Below are 16,338 nucleotides of genomic sequence, written 5' to 3'. Positions count from 1 at the left end.
AGCAGAGGAAGTGGGGCTCGAGGCTGAGCAGTCTAGGGGGCTCCTGCGGCCAGACCCGATCCTGGTCACACAGCAGCTCCAGGAGCCCAGAGAGCCATCCTTGGGGATCCACCTGGGGCTCCCCTTCTGCAGCAGCTTTGGGATTCACACCACAGCTTCTGCAGAAGACAGAGAGCTACTCTGCAGCCAGAGCTGCCTGGGCACTCCTGGGCCACGTGGCTTCTAGGACTTTGACCCTCCGAGGACTCCTCTGCTGTCATCCGGGGGGGCACTGTTCTGCTAGGTGTCCCAGGGCTGGGCTCCACTGGCTCTCTCACCCTGCCCTCCTTAGTCCCCTCCCCCCACACCCGCACCAGCCAGCACCCCCTCCTATCCCCAGCACGTTTTCTAAGCCCCACGCTGGACAGCTCTGTTGCCCTGGGTCACAGGTGCCTCCAGCCCCACTGTCCTCTCCTGCCATCCTAGGACTAGCCCTACCCAGGGCCCATAGCCAGGACCGGAGTCAGCACGGACTCTTCCTCCCCCTCCCTTAGGGTCTCAGCAGTGTCACCTCCTATGTCTTTCCCACCCACACCCTTCTTGTCCCTGTCTTGTTTCCCTTGTCACAGAGACCATTTTGTCCCTGACTGGCCCTCAGCCTCCGTCTGTGTTCCACACCCCTGCCAGAAGCTTTGGAAAGCGCTGGTGACCAGTGTCCTCCCTCAGAGGCTGCCGAGAGCTGTGGGCTGATCCCTGCATACTTCTCTGCCCCCAGCCCTAGGATGTCCTGCTGTGTCTGGGGGACCTGTCAGAATTCCGGGAGGATGCGGAGCACATCTGTCCCCTTCACTGCTCATCACCTGAACCACCGCCTGGCAGAGCAGGGCTTCATGAACAGCTCTAGTAAGAGGCTGGCATGGGGACAAGGGACAGAGCACCAGGGCAGCTCCACAAGAAGGAGGCGATTAGCAGACCCTGATGCCTGTGGAGCGTGAGTGCCACAGAAGGGAAGGCTAGAGGTCGTTAGAGACCCTTGGCAAGGATCTGGACTGTTCCCCCACTGAGTCACGGTGGCCTTGGGGTGGGGTGTGTTGGATACGGTTCCAGCCCCCGCCAGAGGTTACATTAGGGGTAAGGCATGTGATGAAAAAAAGAAGCAAAATAATTTAGGACACAATGGGTGCTATCAAGAAAATGCCTGGAGCACGGTGGGCAAGGAGGGAGGGGAGAACGCTGGATCTGTCATGGTCAGGAGGGCTTCCAGGAGGAGGTGGTGCAAAAGTCCAGCCAGCCAAGAAAGGCCAGAGGTACTCAGGCAACGGCAGCTAAGTTTGGGGTGCACAGAGTTGGTGTGATCTAGGGACTGTCAGAGGTGACTGGGACCATCATGAAACAAAGAGGAGATTGGGGGCTTGTGTGGCACCCGAAGATGGATGGTATTCGACTGAACCAAGGGTCCTGAAGATACTTCCAGCCTTTTCCCTCTTAGCAAGGTGGATATTTTTCAAGCCAGTGCACCCTTGTGGCATGTAGTCCCTTGCTGGGATGTGATTACCAGTTCCTCTTGACACAAACATTTGACCCTCTGTGTGTGTGTGTGTGTGTGTGTGTGTGTGTGTGTAAATCCTATATTATGTGCAGGGCTGCAGTGCCACTCTTGCACATGCACCTTTGAGTAAGTGTGAGGGTAAGATAAATTCCTAGAGCTTGAACTGTCAGGCAAAAAGCTCTGCAAATGACCTGTGTTGTCACCACATGGTCCCCACAGAAGCTGCCTCAGCACACACTTTCAATCTCTTTCATTTCCTTACCAGCAATGGGTATTCTAGTTTAGTCACTCTTTCCAGTAGCGGTGGTAAGTATAATGTATTCGTGATTTAATTTTCATTTCTCTCATTCATAGTGAAATCGGGCTTCTTTTCATGTGTCCTCTTTTGGGGGGGTGTTTGGACTTTGATAAATGGCCTGCCCATCTACCTTGTCCATTTTTCTATTGTGTTGTAATTTTTCCTCAATGATTGTGAGAGTGTTTCATCTATTAGGGAAACTTGACCTTTGTCTAGCTTCTGGATGGCAAATAATTGTTCCCAGTGTGTCTTTTATCTTTTGAAATGGGTATTTTGCTGAACTGAAGTCCTGTGCTTTCACGCAGTCAAATCTGTCAGTCTTTTCCATTTTGGCTTCTGGGTTTTATGTCATGCTTAGAAAGACTTTTCTCACACCAAGATAAAAAAAAATTCACCCACGTTTTCTTCTATTACGTTTTTAGATTCATTTTTGACATTTGAATTTTAATGCTTTAGGATTTTTTTTTTTTTAGTATAAGAAAGTAGAGATTCAGCTTTATTTTTTCCAAATGGTTATACGTTTATCCCAATAGCATTTATTAAATAATCCATCATTCCCCTAATTTTCATGCCATCTTTATCAGCTATTAAACACTTATATATTCATGGGCCTATTTCTGGAGCCTCTGTTCTCTTCCATGGATGTATCAGTTCATATTTTGAGTACTTTTGTCAAGTTCAATTTGAGTTTTTTTTTTTTTGTCAAAAAACTCAATTAGAATTTTGATTTGGACAGGATTGACATCTTTACAACTTGAAGTCTTCCTACCTGGCAGGAAGGTCTGACTCTCCCATTACTACCTCTTATTTTGTGTCACTAAAATTTTCTTCACAGAAGGCCTTTCCTATTGTATTTTCTAGACATTCTATATTTTCAGCTGCTCTTGAGAATGAGCCTCTTTCTTTCCATACCTTCTTAGCTGTTTTATATAAAAAATATTGATTGGATATGTTGATTTTGTAACTACCTCAGTGAATCTGCTTACTGTTTCTGATATTTTCTATACCCTCAATCAATGGTGTTCTTCCAGTTTTCAGTGATGAATGTGGTCCTTCCTTCCCCACGCCACTGCACCTTATTTTGCTCACTTACATAATTGCACCGATGGACTCTAGCTGAAGAATTATTGGACTAAACCTCTGCCTGCCTCCCCGGAGTCAGCCTATGTGTCCATGCACCCCTCTCCTTCCTGGGGCACTGGGCAGGAAGATGAACCAGCAGGATGGGCTCAGTGGCCCCTAGCCTGCAATTTTCTGTCCTTTCAACTTCTGTTTCTCTTTGTGGGCTGAAGCCCTGACTTCTGCCCCACACTGTCCGATGTGGCAGCTGTTAGCCCAATTGGCTATCTGAATTGAAGTCTAAGTGAGCTGCACTGAAATGTAGGTGGAAATTTAGTTCCTTAGTGGCACTGGCCACATGTCCAGGGCTTAGAACCTTAAGTGGCTGTGGCTCTTATAGAGGTCCCTGGGGAGGTGGAGGACATTGCTATCACAGAAGAACATTCTCCCGGACAGGACCATTCCACAGAACAGACCCAACCCAGCAGCCTCTCTACCTGGATGGCCCTTGTTCTGCTGCTGGTGTGGGAAGGAAGAATTCTAAGAGCTCTTAAAAATGGCTGCTTTCTTGTCATTGTTCCCCTGACAATGCAGCTGACCTCCCAAAGTCCCATACTGGGCCTACTGCAGGTGGGATGGGCACTGGTCCTAGAGCCCTGAGCCCTGGGCAGAAGCTGGACTGTCCTGAGGTGGTCCTGCTGGGAAGAGACCCAAGCCGGTCCAGCTAGAAAGCTCCAAGGCCATGTGAAGAGTGCTGTCGCTGTCTCTGGGATCCTGAATGTGGGATCCCACAGGTCCATTGTGGAAAGCTTAGTCCCAGTCCTTGGTGCTGTTGGGAGCTGGGCCCAGTGGGAGAAAGTGAGGTCATTGGGGGTGGAGTTCAGAAGGTGATAGAGCCTCCATCCCTTCCTGTCTCTCTTTGCTTCTCTGCCATCATGACAGTGAGCATTTTTCTCTGCATTGATGTGCCTCCTCACCATGGTCCCCAAAGCAAGGGTCAGCTGACCATGTACCAGAACTCTAAAACTGAGTCAAAATAATTCATTGGCCTTTAATTTGATTCCCTTGGAAATGTTGTCACCATAACACAAAGCTGATGAACACAGAAGCCCCATGGGCTACCTGGTTGGTCCAGCTACCAGCTAGAAGAGTAGTAGAGGCCCCATACCAGATCTCCTTGGCCAAGCCCTTCTTAAATTGCTGACCCCAGAAATGTCAGAGATGACAAATTGAGAATAGTCATTTAAAGCCATAGTGCTGTAAGAACCAGAGCTGAAGGGAGCTGGGCTGGGGACACATGTCTTGTCCTTTGTCTACCTTTGTCTGTGCCTGTGACCCTCTCCTGCTAGAACAACAGCCACGGTGTTTGATGGGGAGGAGCCTGGCACTGGTTTCTACTCTGACCTGTCGCCATGGCAGCAGCACCTGGCACTCCTTCACCATCAGGAAGAGACGCCCGCTCCAAGTGGATTTTTCCTGATCCCCAAATCTTTCCTCATCTCATTAATTCTCAGCTGTTAGAATTCATATGTCTTCTCCATTCCTTTTATGATTTCAAGAAGAAAATCCCTCCGCTCTTTTGCCTAGACTCGTTGAATTGATATGAAAATTATATTTGATTTGAATTTAGTTGCCAAGACTGGAAGTTTTGTTGAAGCTAATCCTGTGTCTCTGCAGCTTCCTCTCGAGTCACAGTTAACATTTGCATCTGAGTCTCCCCTCAGCCACCCAAGAGGGCTCTTCAGGGTGGAGGTGTTGGGGGAGAGGAAGTAGCCTCACCTCCCAGGCTGGGCTTTCTGTCACTCCACTGCATACCTGCCCAGGATTCTGACTGCTATAATGGGTATGCAGTAGGAGAAGAAAGCTGTTCTGAGGGATTCAGAGAAGACTGAGAAACAACATGGAAGTTGTGACTGGAACAGGTCAGACAGGCCAAGGAGAGGGTGGACAAGGGGTTTAGTGAGTGAGAGGTCAACCACATGGCCCAGGGAAGGGGCAGCATGCCAGCCAGTGACACACTGGCCCAGATCCATTGACCTGTTCATCTGTCTTCATCCAACCACTCAGTCACAAGACTGCACTGAGTACTCACAATGCACAAGCATGGTGGTTAGAGATAGCACAGGGGTTAGAGATAGCAGGCAAAATCTCCATCTTCATGGGACTTGGAGTCTAGAAAGGAAGTAAATAAAAATGACTCTGGCTCCAGCTCCCTGGGTCTTCATCAGAGCAGACTGGTGAGGACTGCTCAGCCAACATGGGGAGCTTAGCTGCTTCCCCACCCTCCAGTGCCCTGGGCCTTTATCGGAGAAGACCAGTGAGGACTGCCAAGCCACTTGGGTGCCCCTGCAGCACTCCCCCTCCCCTCATGCTCTTGAGCCTCCTGGTTGTGCCAATACCTGGATCCACACTGCAGAGGCACAAGTGGTCATGAAGGCCATTGTACTGAGCTCCTGAAGATAGAATGCAAGTGAACAACTGCAATAAAGGCAAATCAGACCTCTGTAGTTGGTAAATTGAAGGGATCACCACCTTCCACCAGAACATGGACTATCTTCAGGAGAAGGACAGCTGGAGCCTGCCATAGAACCTTGCAGAGTTTAACCCTACAGGAGGTCAGGCAGCTCAACTCTGGCCTTGCAGCCAGAATTCAACCTGAATCTCAGGGGTCTGCTGTTGGCTAGCTGAGACTAATTGACTTAGTTCTTCACATGATGCCCATGTTGTCTATTGAGACAGCAGAGATATACCCTGAAGGAGGCCCTTCAATTTTTTTTCTTTCTTTTCCTCTTGTTTTTAATTTTAATTTTTAAAATTTTATTTTTCCCACTCTTCAAATTCTTCCTTTTTTCTTTCTTCTTTTTCCCAATTAATCTCTTCCTCCCCTACATTGTCCTTCATCTCCCTTTTTGTTCCTGTTCCTGCCCTAATTTTGATTTCTTCTTTCTTTTTCTTTTCTTCTCTCTTTTTCCTCTCAATTGTCATTAGTTTCAAAGGAGAGTGAGTACAATTTATAGCTTCCCTATTACTGTTAGGTTGTTCTATTCTTGTCTTTGTTCTTGCACTCTCTCTTTCCCTCTTGTCTTCAACAGTTTCCTAGAGTTTGCATGATCATCCTGTGTCCTCTGGCTTCATTTGAAAACTTCTCCTATCCTTCTACCTATCAATTCCTCTCCTCCAAACTCCTTCTAAGTCCCTATCCTGAAGGGTAAAGTTGCTATATTGAAGAGTTTATTCACTATAAAATATTTTGAGCTGGTTCTCGATTTTGATTTAATTCATATGGTTAAAGGTGATATATTAATTACCACAAATGGTCAATTTCTAAACTGTGCTTGATGCTATTGTGTTGCTTATTGTATCAACTGGGCTAAAGGGTTGTGATTGATTTAATCAGTTGCCATTCCTGATATTATGAAAATGAGAGTGTCTCTGAGTCATTAGAGTCTCAAAACCTAAAGAGCAACTATATCAGGAAAATCAAAGTACTAACCTAGGAATTAAACCAAGGACAGCACCAACAACAAAAATAAAAATGAGAAAACACTTAAGCAAGGCACAAATACAGACTTTCAGTTCATCAACAGCAAATTTTAGGGGAAACGATATGGAAAATTCTGACAATGGACCACCAGTACACTCTGCACAGGAAGCAACACTCATAGCACAGGAAGCAACAAAATAGATCAGTCAGACTCTAGAAAAATTCAAAGCAGAAACAATTTCCCAGATAACAACACAGACAGTGAGAAGAATGAAAGACATGATTGGAGACTCCAGAAGAGAAACAGACAAAAATAGATGAGCTCAGGACCATGATAGAAGCCATGAATGCCCAGTGTAGGAAAGAAATGGAATTCATGAAGCAGATTAAAACATATCCAGGAGATTAAAAACTCTATTGAAAGCATTTGCAGCAGGATATATGAATGTGAAAATAGAATTTCAGATATAGAAGATAGGATTAGAGATAAAGAGAGATCTCTTAAAAATGGTAAGGGGTCATGAGAAATTAATCCAATAACTCCTAGATGATGGACAAGGGGTTTAGTGAGTGAGAGGTCAACCACATGGCCCAGGGAAGGGGCAGCATGCCAGCCAGTGACACACTGGCCCAGATCCATTGACCTGTTCATCTGTCTTCATCCAACCACTCAGTCACAAGACTGCACTGAGTACTCACAATGCACAAGCATGGTGGTTAGAGATAGCACAGGGGTTAGAGATAGCAGGCAAAATCTCCATCTTCATGGGACTTGGAGTCTAGAAAGGAAGTAAATAAAAATGACTCTGGCTCCAGCTCCCTGGGTCTTCATCAGAGCAGACTGGTGAGGACTGCTCAGCCAACATGGGGAGCTTAGCTGCTTCCCCACCCTCCAGTGCCCTGGGCCTTTATCGGAGAAGACCAGTGAGGACTGCCAAGCCACTTGGGTGCCCCTGCAGCACTCCCCCTCCCCTCATGCTCTTGAGCCTCCTGGTTGTGCCAATACCTGGATCCACACTGCAGAGGCACAAGTGGTCATGAAGGCCATTGTACTGAGCTCCTGAAGATAGAATGCAAGTGAACAACTGCAATAAAGGCAAATCAGACCTCTGTAGTTGGTAAATTGAAGGGATCACCACCTTCCACCAGAACATGGACTATCTTCAGGAGAAGGACAGCTGGAGCCTGCCATAGAACCTTGCAGAGTTTAACCCTACAGGAGGTCAGGCAGCTCAACTCTGGCCTTGCAGCCAGAATTCAACCTGAATCTCAGGGGTCTGCTGTTGGCTAGCTGAGACTAATTGACTTAGTTCTTCACATGATGCCCATGTTGTCTATTGAGACAGCAGAGATATACCCTGAAGGAGGCCCTTCAATTTTTTTTCTTTCTTTTCCTCTTGTTTTTAATTTTAATTTTTAAAATTTTATTTTTCCCACTCTTCAAATTCTTCCTTTTTTCTTTCTTCTTTTTCCCAATTAATCTCTTCCTCCCCTACATTGTCCTTCATCTCCCTTTTTGTTCCTGTTCCTGCCCTAATTTTGATTTCTTCTTTCTTTTTCTTTTCTTCTCTCTTTTTCCTCTCAATTGTCATTAGTTTCAAAGGAGAGTGAGTACAATTTATAGCTTCCCTATTACTGTTAGGTTGTTCTATTCTTGTCTTTGTTCTTGCACTCTCTCTTTCCCTCTTGTCTTCAACAGTTTCCTAGAGTTTGCATGATCATCCTGTGTCCTCTGGCTTCATTTGAAAACTTCTCCTATCCTTCTACCTATCAATTCCTCTCCTCCAAACTCCTTCTAAGTCCCTATCCTGAAGGGTAAAGTTGCTATATTGAAGAGTTTATTCACTATAAAATATTTTGAGCTGGTTCTCGATTTTGATTTAATTCATATGGTTAAAGGTGATATATTAATTACCACAAATGGTCAATTTCTAAACTGTGCTTGATGCTATTGTGTTGCTTATTGTATCAACTGGGCTAAAGGGTTGTGATTGATTTAATCAGTTGCCATTCCTGATATTATGAAAATGAGAGTGTCTCTGAGTCATTAGAGTCTCAAAACCTAAAGAGCAACTATATCAGGAAAATCAAAGTACTAACCTAGGAATTAAACCAAGGACAGCACCAACAACAAAAATAAAAATGAGAAAACACTTAAGCAAGGCACAAATACAGACTTTCAGTTCATCAACAGCAAATTTTAGGGGAAACGATATGGAAAATTCTGACAATGGACCACCAGTACACTCTGCACAGGAAGCAACACTCATAGCACAGGAAGCAACAAAATAGATCAGTCAGACTCTAGAAAAATTCAAAGCAGAAACAATTTCCCAGATAACAACACAGACAGTGAGAAGAATGAAAGACATGATTGGAGACTCCAGAAGAGAAACAGACAAAAATAGATGAGCTCAGGACCATGATAGAAGCCATGAATGCCCAGTGTAGGAAAGAAATGGAATTCATGAAGCAGATTAAAACATATCCAGGAGATTAAAAACTCTATTGAAAGCATTTGCAGCAGGATATATGAATGTGAAAATAGAATTTCAGATATAGAAGATAGGATTAGAGATAAAGAGAGATCTCTTAAAAATGGTAAGGGGTCATGAGAAATTAATCCAATAACTCCTAGATGATGCAAAGAAGAATAAGACTTATAGAAATCCATGAAGTGGCATGAGAAAGTACAAATGACATAAAAAAGCCTGTTGACAGAATTAATGACAGAAAACTTCCCAAACAGAGGGCAAGATTTGACATAAAGATAAGTGAGGCATATAGGACTCCAACTAGCCATGATCAAAAACAAAAATCTACACCTGGACATATAATGGTTAAGATCTCAGAAACCCAACAGAAAAATAAAATACTGCAAGCTTTTAGAGAAAAGAAACAAATCACATGTAAAGGAAAGCCCATCAGAATCACAGCAGACTTTTCAATACAAACCCCCAAGTCAAGGAGAGCCTGGAGTGAGGTATTTCAAGCCCTAAGAGAAAACAACCTCCAACTTAGACTGATGTGTCTTGCAAAACTCTCTTTTAAAATGGATGGGGAAGTAAGTTACTTCCATGACAAAGAACACCTGAGAAACTTCATGAATACCAAACCATCACTACAAACAATTCTAAACAATATCCTAGAAAAAGACAATGAAGGTCACAACGCCATGACACCCAACAGAGCAAATCAATTAGGCAAGGCAAGAAACTAAAGGGAGAGGGGGAAAATTAAAAAGTGCCAACAACAGGACAATAACATGATAATGATAAGTCAATACATATCAGTTATAACCATCAATGTCAATGGCCTTAATTCCCCAACCAAAAGAAATAGACTGGCAGAGTGGATGAAGAAGCAAAATCCAACATTATGTTGTATACAAGAAACACACCTAGTTAAAAAAAAAAACTCATAGACTGAAAATGAAAAGATGGAAAACAGTTCTCCATGCAATAGGACCCCAGAAAAAAGCAGGGGTAGCTATTTTCTTTGCAGACAGAATAGATTTCAAACCAAAACTAATCAAGACAGACAAAGAATACCACTGCATCCTTGTAAAGGGAACAATCCAAGAGGAAGAGATGACAATCATAAATATATATGCACCTAATATAAATGCCCCAATTATTTAAAACAAATATTAAGGGACATGAAAAACCAAATAAGCACTAATACAATTGTAGTGGGGGACCTACATACCCCACTATCACAAACACACAGATCATCTAGACAAATAATCAACAAAGAAATACTAGAACAGAACCAAGCTTGTAACACATGGACTTAATAGATGTCTACAGAGTGTTCCACCCCACAAAATCAGAATATACATTCTTTGTGGCTGCACATGTGCCATTTTCTAAAATAGACCACATACTAGCTCATGCTTAAATAAATAGAACATGCTTAAATAAATGCAAAGGAATTGAAGTTATTCCACGTATATTATCAGACCATAGTGCAATTAAGCTGGAGATCAATAGCATAAGAAACCATAAGAACTCCACAAACACATGGAAATTAAACAACCATTTCCTGAACAATCAATGTGTCACAGAGGAAATTAAAGAAGATATAAGACAGTTTTTACAAATAAATGATAATGCCAATACAACATACAGGAATCTGTGGGACACAATGAAATCAGTTCTACTTGGAAAATTCATAGCAGTGAATGCCCACACTAGGAAAACAGAGTGAGCTCAAATAAACAACCTAATGATGAATCTTAGGCTCCTAGAAAAAGAACAGCAGGAAAAACCCAAAGCTCATACAAGGGAGGAAATTATACAGATCAGAGCAGAAATCAATGCAGTGGAAACTAAGAGAATGAGACAAAAAAAATCAATAATCAAAGAGTTGCTTTTTTGAAAGAATAAATAAAATTGATAAACCCTTAGCCAACCTTGTCAACAAAGGGAAAGAAAAGGCTCAGATCCATGCAACTAAGAATGAAAAAGGTGAAGTCACAACAGATTCAGCAGAAATCCAGAGGCTCATCAATACCTACTTTGAGAACTTGTATTCTAATAAAATGGGAAACAGAAGAAATGGACAGATTTCTAGATATTTATGAATTACCAAAGTTGAACAAAGAAGGTAAAAAAATTCTAAACACCCCAATTACAATCCGTGAAATTGAAAATGTAATTAAAAATTTACTAACAAAGAAAAGCCCAGGTCCTGATGGCTTCACTGCTGAATTCTACAAAAAATTTAGAGAAGAACTACTGCCATTACTCTTTAAACTTTTTAATGAAATTGAAAGGGAAGCAATACTCTGAAATTGATTCTTGGAAAGCAAGTGTTACTTTGATCCCCAAACCAGGGAAAGACCCAACCAAAAAAGAGAACTACAGCCCAATCTCACTAGTGAACATAGATGCAAAAATCCTCAATAAGATACTGGCAAACAGAATACAGAGGGTGGTCAAGAAGATCATATACCCTGACCAATTAGGATTTATTCCAAGGATGCAAGGGTGGTTCAACACACATAAATCAATAAATGTAATACACTATATTAATAGAGTCAAGGACAAGAATCATATGATCATCTCAATAGATTCAGAAAAAGCCTTCGACAAAATTCAACATCCACTCATGATAAAAAAACCTGAAGAAAATTAGAATATATGGTCTTTATCTTAACTTGATAAAGGCTATCTGTGAAAAACCAAATGCCAAAAACCAGAAAACCTTCATGTTAAAATCAGAAACAAGACAAGTATGCCTACTGTCACCACTCCTGTTCAATATAGTTCTGGAACCATTATCCACAGCAATTAGACATGACAAAGAAATTAAAGCAATAAAGACAGGAAAAGAAGAAGTTAAGTCATTATTTGCTGATGATATGATACTCTACATAGAAGGCCCTAAAAAAGTCTGCCAAAAGACTTCTAGACTTAACTGACACTTTCAGCAGAGTAACTGGATATAAGGTCAACACTCAAAAATCAATAGCATTCTTGTGCACAAATAACAGACTCACTGAGAGAGAAATTAGGGAAATGATTCCTTTCACAATAGCATTAAAAAAAAGAGAAATATTTAGGAATAATCTAATGAAGGAAGCAAAAGACCTTTACATTGAAAACTACAGCACTCTACAAGTGCAAGGACCCGAGTTCGATCCCTGGTACCAAAAAAAAAAAAAAAAAAAAAAAAGGGGGGGGATTAGATCCTCACCCAACACGCTCAAATAGAGTTTGCAGAGGATATAAGAAAACGGAAAGATATCCCTTCTTCCTATGTAGGAAGAACCAACATAGTGAAAATGGCCATACTACCAAAACTGCTATACAGAGTCAATGCAATCCCAGTTGAAATTCCAATGCTATATTTCTCAGAACTAGAGAAAACAATCCAAAAATTCATTTGGTATCACAATCCCCAACTTGAAACTATACTACAAAGCCACTGTGATAAAAACAGCTTGGTACTGGCAAAGAAACAGAACCGAGGATCAGCGGAATAGATTGGAAGATACAGAAACAACTCCAGATGTACTCAGCTACCTCATCTTTGACAAAGGAGCCAAGCATTCTTAGTGGAGGAAAGATAGCCTCTTTAATAAATGGTGTTTGAAAAACTGGATTTCAACCTGCCAAAGATTAAAACTAGACCCTTATCTTTCACCATGCACTAAACTAAAATCCAAATGCATTAAAGATCTAAATATTAAGGCAGAAGCACTAAATATGCTGGAAGAAAAGTTACATAGAACTCTTGACGACAGTGGTATAGGAAAAAACTTTATGAATAAATCCTCAGTAGCATGGGACCTAGCACAAAGAATCAACTACTGAGATCTCATCTTATTAAAAAACTTCTGCACTGCAAGAGAAACCACCAACAGAGCTAAGAGACAGCCTACAATGTGGGAAAAAAATTTTACCAGATGTTTCTCAGACAAAGGACTATTATGTAGAATACATAAAAAACTAAAAAAACAAAAATAGGCCTCCACAAATGTAAAGACCTGATTAAAAAATGGGAATCTGAAATGAATAGATATTTTTCAGACAAAGAAGTAAAAGCAGCAAATAAATATATGAAAAAATGTTCCACGTCACTGGTCATTCAAGAGATGCAGATGAAAACAACACTGAGATTCCACCTCACCCCAAAATGAATGGCTGCTATCAATAAAGCAACCAATAACAAATGCTGGTGAGGCTGTGGGGAGAAAGGAACCCTTCTCCATTATTGGTGGGAGTGCAGATTGGTGCAACCACTATGGAAATCAATATGGGGATATCTCAAGGAACTAGGATCAGAGGTTCCATTTGACCCAGCTATTCCTCTAATGGGTATCTTTACGAAAGAATTAAAAGAATCATACCACTGTAATATATGTGCACCCATGTTTATAGTGGCAGTTTGGAATAACTAAAACTTGGAAACAGCCCAATTGCCTATCAGTTGGAGACTGGATAATGAAGATGTGGTTTTTCTATAGAATGGAGTACGACTCAGCCATAAAGAATGAGAAACTAGAGTCATTCACAGGAAAGTGGATGCATATTGTGGCCATACTCAAGTGAAATAAATTAGATACACATGTGTAAATAAATACTGAATAGTTTCCCTGGTGTGAAAAACTAAAAGTGTAAATAAAATCCAAATTTTATACCTGATAATGTGAAATAGGAAGAAAAAGGCTAAAGGTATAGGGGAAGTGGAAAGGGTAGGGGAAAGGAAATAAGGGAAAAGAAAAAATATGAGAAAAGGAAAAGATGGAAGCAAAATCTTTGTAAATAGAGAAGGGGGGGGTGAAGGGAGGGCAGGGGAATGGAAAAAAATGAGAACCAAGACCTGTCATGTAAAGGTACAAGATCCCAATGATGAATGTAACTGTACCGTATACCTAAAAAATACCAAGAAGCTCAATGAAAAAAACCAAAAACCAATAAACAAAACTGGCTCTGAAAATGCAAAGGCGGAGGTGGAGTAAGAATTCCAGCTTTACATGAGGTGGTCAGGGTGAGCCGCACCAGGATGGCAACTCTGATGCGAGGAGAGCAGGAGGCCTGCGTGTCTCTGGTAAGAATGCACTAGGGGCCAGGGATGTAGCTCAGCGGTTCTGCTGCCTGCCTCACAAGCGCAAGGACCCGAGTTCGATATCCAGTGCCAAAAAAAAAAAAAAAAAAAAAAAGAATGCACTAGGGATGCATTACCATGGGCGAGGTTCACCATCTTCATTAAGAAACAGCATGGAGGTCCGCGAGTGCGTTGAGAAGTAAGGCGTGAGCCAGAGAGGTCATGAGGGCCCATCTGGGCTTTGATAAAAAGGCGTTTCCCACCTCATGAGAGGGTGTGGCTTCTAGGTACCACGAAGCCTCCATTATTCGCCTAATTCCTTATCCTGCAGTCTAAATAGCGTTTATCTACTTTAAGTGTGCTATAGACTGAATTGTGTTGAATTCTTATGTCAGAACCCCGATCGCCAGTACCTCAGAATGTGGTTCTATTTGAAAGTGGGGTTTTTGAAGAAATAATTAAGTTAAAATGAGGCCACCAGGAGTGGGCACTAAACCCATATGACTGTTATCCATGTTGGGACAGATTAGGACACAGAAGTGCTCGGAGGGATGACCACATGAGGACACAGGAACAGATGGCATCTATAAGCTAAGGACAGAGGTCTCTGGAGAAATCAAGCCTGTGACACTTTGATCCCAGCCTCCAGCTCTCCCTACTGTGAGGATGTGCATTGTTTAAGCACCTGCACCACCTCCTCACCCCTAGTCCAGGATACGATTTTGTGGCTGCCCAAGCAAACCAATAAAGTATATTTTAAAATATTGACCTGCTTATGTCCTTGGAATGTTGGGCAAGGGTAATTCAAAAAGTTTCAGGACAATAGCCTGGGTTTGTGCTGAGGTGATAAAAAGAGTCCCAAGTTCACTTTAAGGCACTCCTCAGCAATCAAGGGTGTCCAGGTAATAATTAAAAATCTTCTGCCCCTGTTGGGCCTGGTGTAAGCCAGAAAGTTTCTCTCTCCCATGCCTTGTCCACCGGAAGCTCTCCTACCTTACTTCTGTTGATCAGCAGCCAGCCCACAGGCCATGTGGGCTCCTAATCCCGCCTTTCCCAGACCTTAGGGGCTGTGGCTTGAGCTTCCAAGTTTGTTTACTATTCTTTTCCTTAGAGAGGGGCTCCCAGATTATGAAAGCTTCAAGCCCAGAACCTGGATCTGCCCCTGCTTCCAATGCCTATGTTCTCCCTGCCTCGAGGGACTCTGGCTACATCCGCCTGCCTGGATACTCCTCACATGACAGTCCTCACTCCTTCAAACTCAGAGACACGCCCCACACTCTCCTTGGGTGGCCCCAGAGCCCCTTTCACTAAGAGGTGAAGACCACGCTTACTACCACTCACCCCTTGCCACCTCCCCACGCTCTCACCCATACAAGTCTCCTGAGAACATTTATCTCTATTCTCTTGACCTTTTGATTTGACTCTCATTGCTTCAGGAATCTCACTTGTCAGTTCTGCTTGCAGCTTCTCAACATATGCAGGGTGCAGCCCTCGCCCTGGACTCAGGGCCCCTCCATTGATGTCCCCAACGTAGTATCCAGTTGCACAAAACAGACCCACTTTAAATGGAAACATTACATTGTTGGTTTCTCCGGTTTGATATATTTTAGCTATGCACTGAATGTTAATGTCCCCCATCCTCCAAATTTGCATGATGGAGTCCTAATCCCAAAAGAAGTGGGGGTCTTGGAAGGTGATTAGATCATGAAGGTGGAGCCCTCTCCTGCCATTAGTCCTTATAAAAGAGGCCACAGAGAGCTGCTGTGCCTTGCCCACCATGTGAGGACACAGCAAGATGGTGCCGTTGTCTATGAACCAGGAAGAGGGCTCTTCACCAAATCCTCTATAATCTGGATCCTGGACTTCTCAGCCCACAAAACTGAGAGCAATACATTTATTTATTTATTTTGATGTCAGGGATCAAACTCCAGCCCTTGCACTTATGAGGCAGGCAGCGGAACCACTGAGCCAAATCCCCGGCCTCTGAGAGTAATACGTTTCTGTTGTTTATAAACCAGCCTGTCTCTGATATTTTCTTATAGCAGCCCAAAGGGGCCAAGACAAAAATATACTGGAATATTACAATAGAAATGAAACTATTAGAATTGAAAATACACATGCATCACCAGTAGAAACTGACTGCTCTGTCATTTGGGAACCACTAGGTTGACAGAAGACCAAAATGAGCCTTGGTGTAAGAGCACAGCCCAGGATAGTCCAGAGGGGAGGAGAGATAGCTAAATTGCTCAGCATAGTTAAGAAAGGAGACTGAGGAGGTTTCTGGAGCAGACCAGGAAGAAGTGATGTGGGTGGGTGAGCAGAGGGGAGAGAAGCTGAGATTGGTGAGGAGGAGTGCGAGAGAGAGAGAGAGAGAGAGAGAGAGAGAGAGAGAGAGAGAGAGAGAGAGGGGGAGAG

The 16,338-nt window shown here is 42.9% G+C and overlaps 1 protein-coding gene across 1 annotated transcript in view; it reads left to right on the top strand.

The window, feature by feature from the left end:
* Positions 1–803: 803 nt before the first annotated feature.
* The window catches only part of Prr20g (proline rich 20G), a 76,561-nt gene continuing 61,026 nt past the window's right edge, over positions 804–16,338 (top strand). The window contains exon 1 of the mRNA XM_019206518.1: positions 804–882. Coding sequence (XP_019062063.1) covers positions 804–882 — 79 coding nt within the window. The remainder of the gene's footprint in view (positions 883–16,338) is intronic.

The sequence above is a fragment of the Fukomys damarensis genome, unplaced genomic scaffold (genome assembly GCF_012274545.1).
Source record: "Fukomys damarensis isolate Sample0158 unplaced genomic scaffold, DMR_v1.0_HiC HiC_scaffold_37, whole genome shotgun sequence".
NCBI classification, from domain to species: domain Eukaryota; kingdom Metazoa; phylum Chordata; class Mammalia; order Rodentia; family Bathyergidae; genus Fukomys; species Fukomys damarensis.
This window is presented reverse-complemented; position numbering and strand designations above follow the sequence as displayed.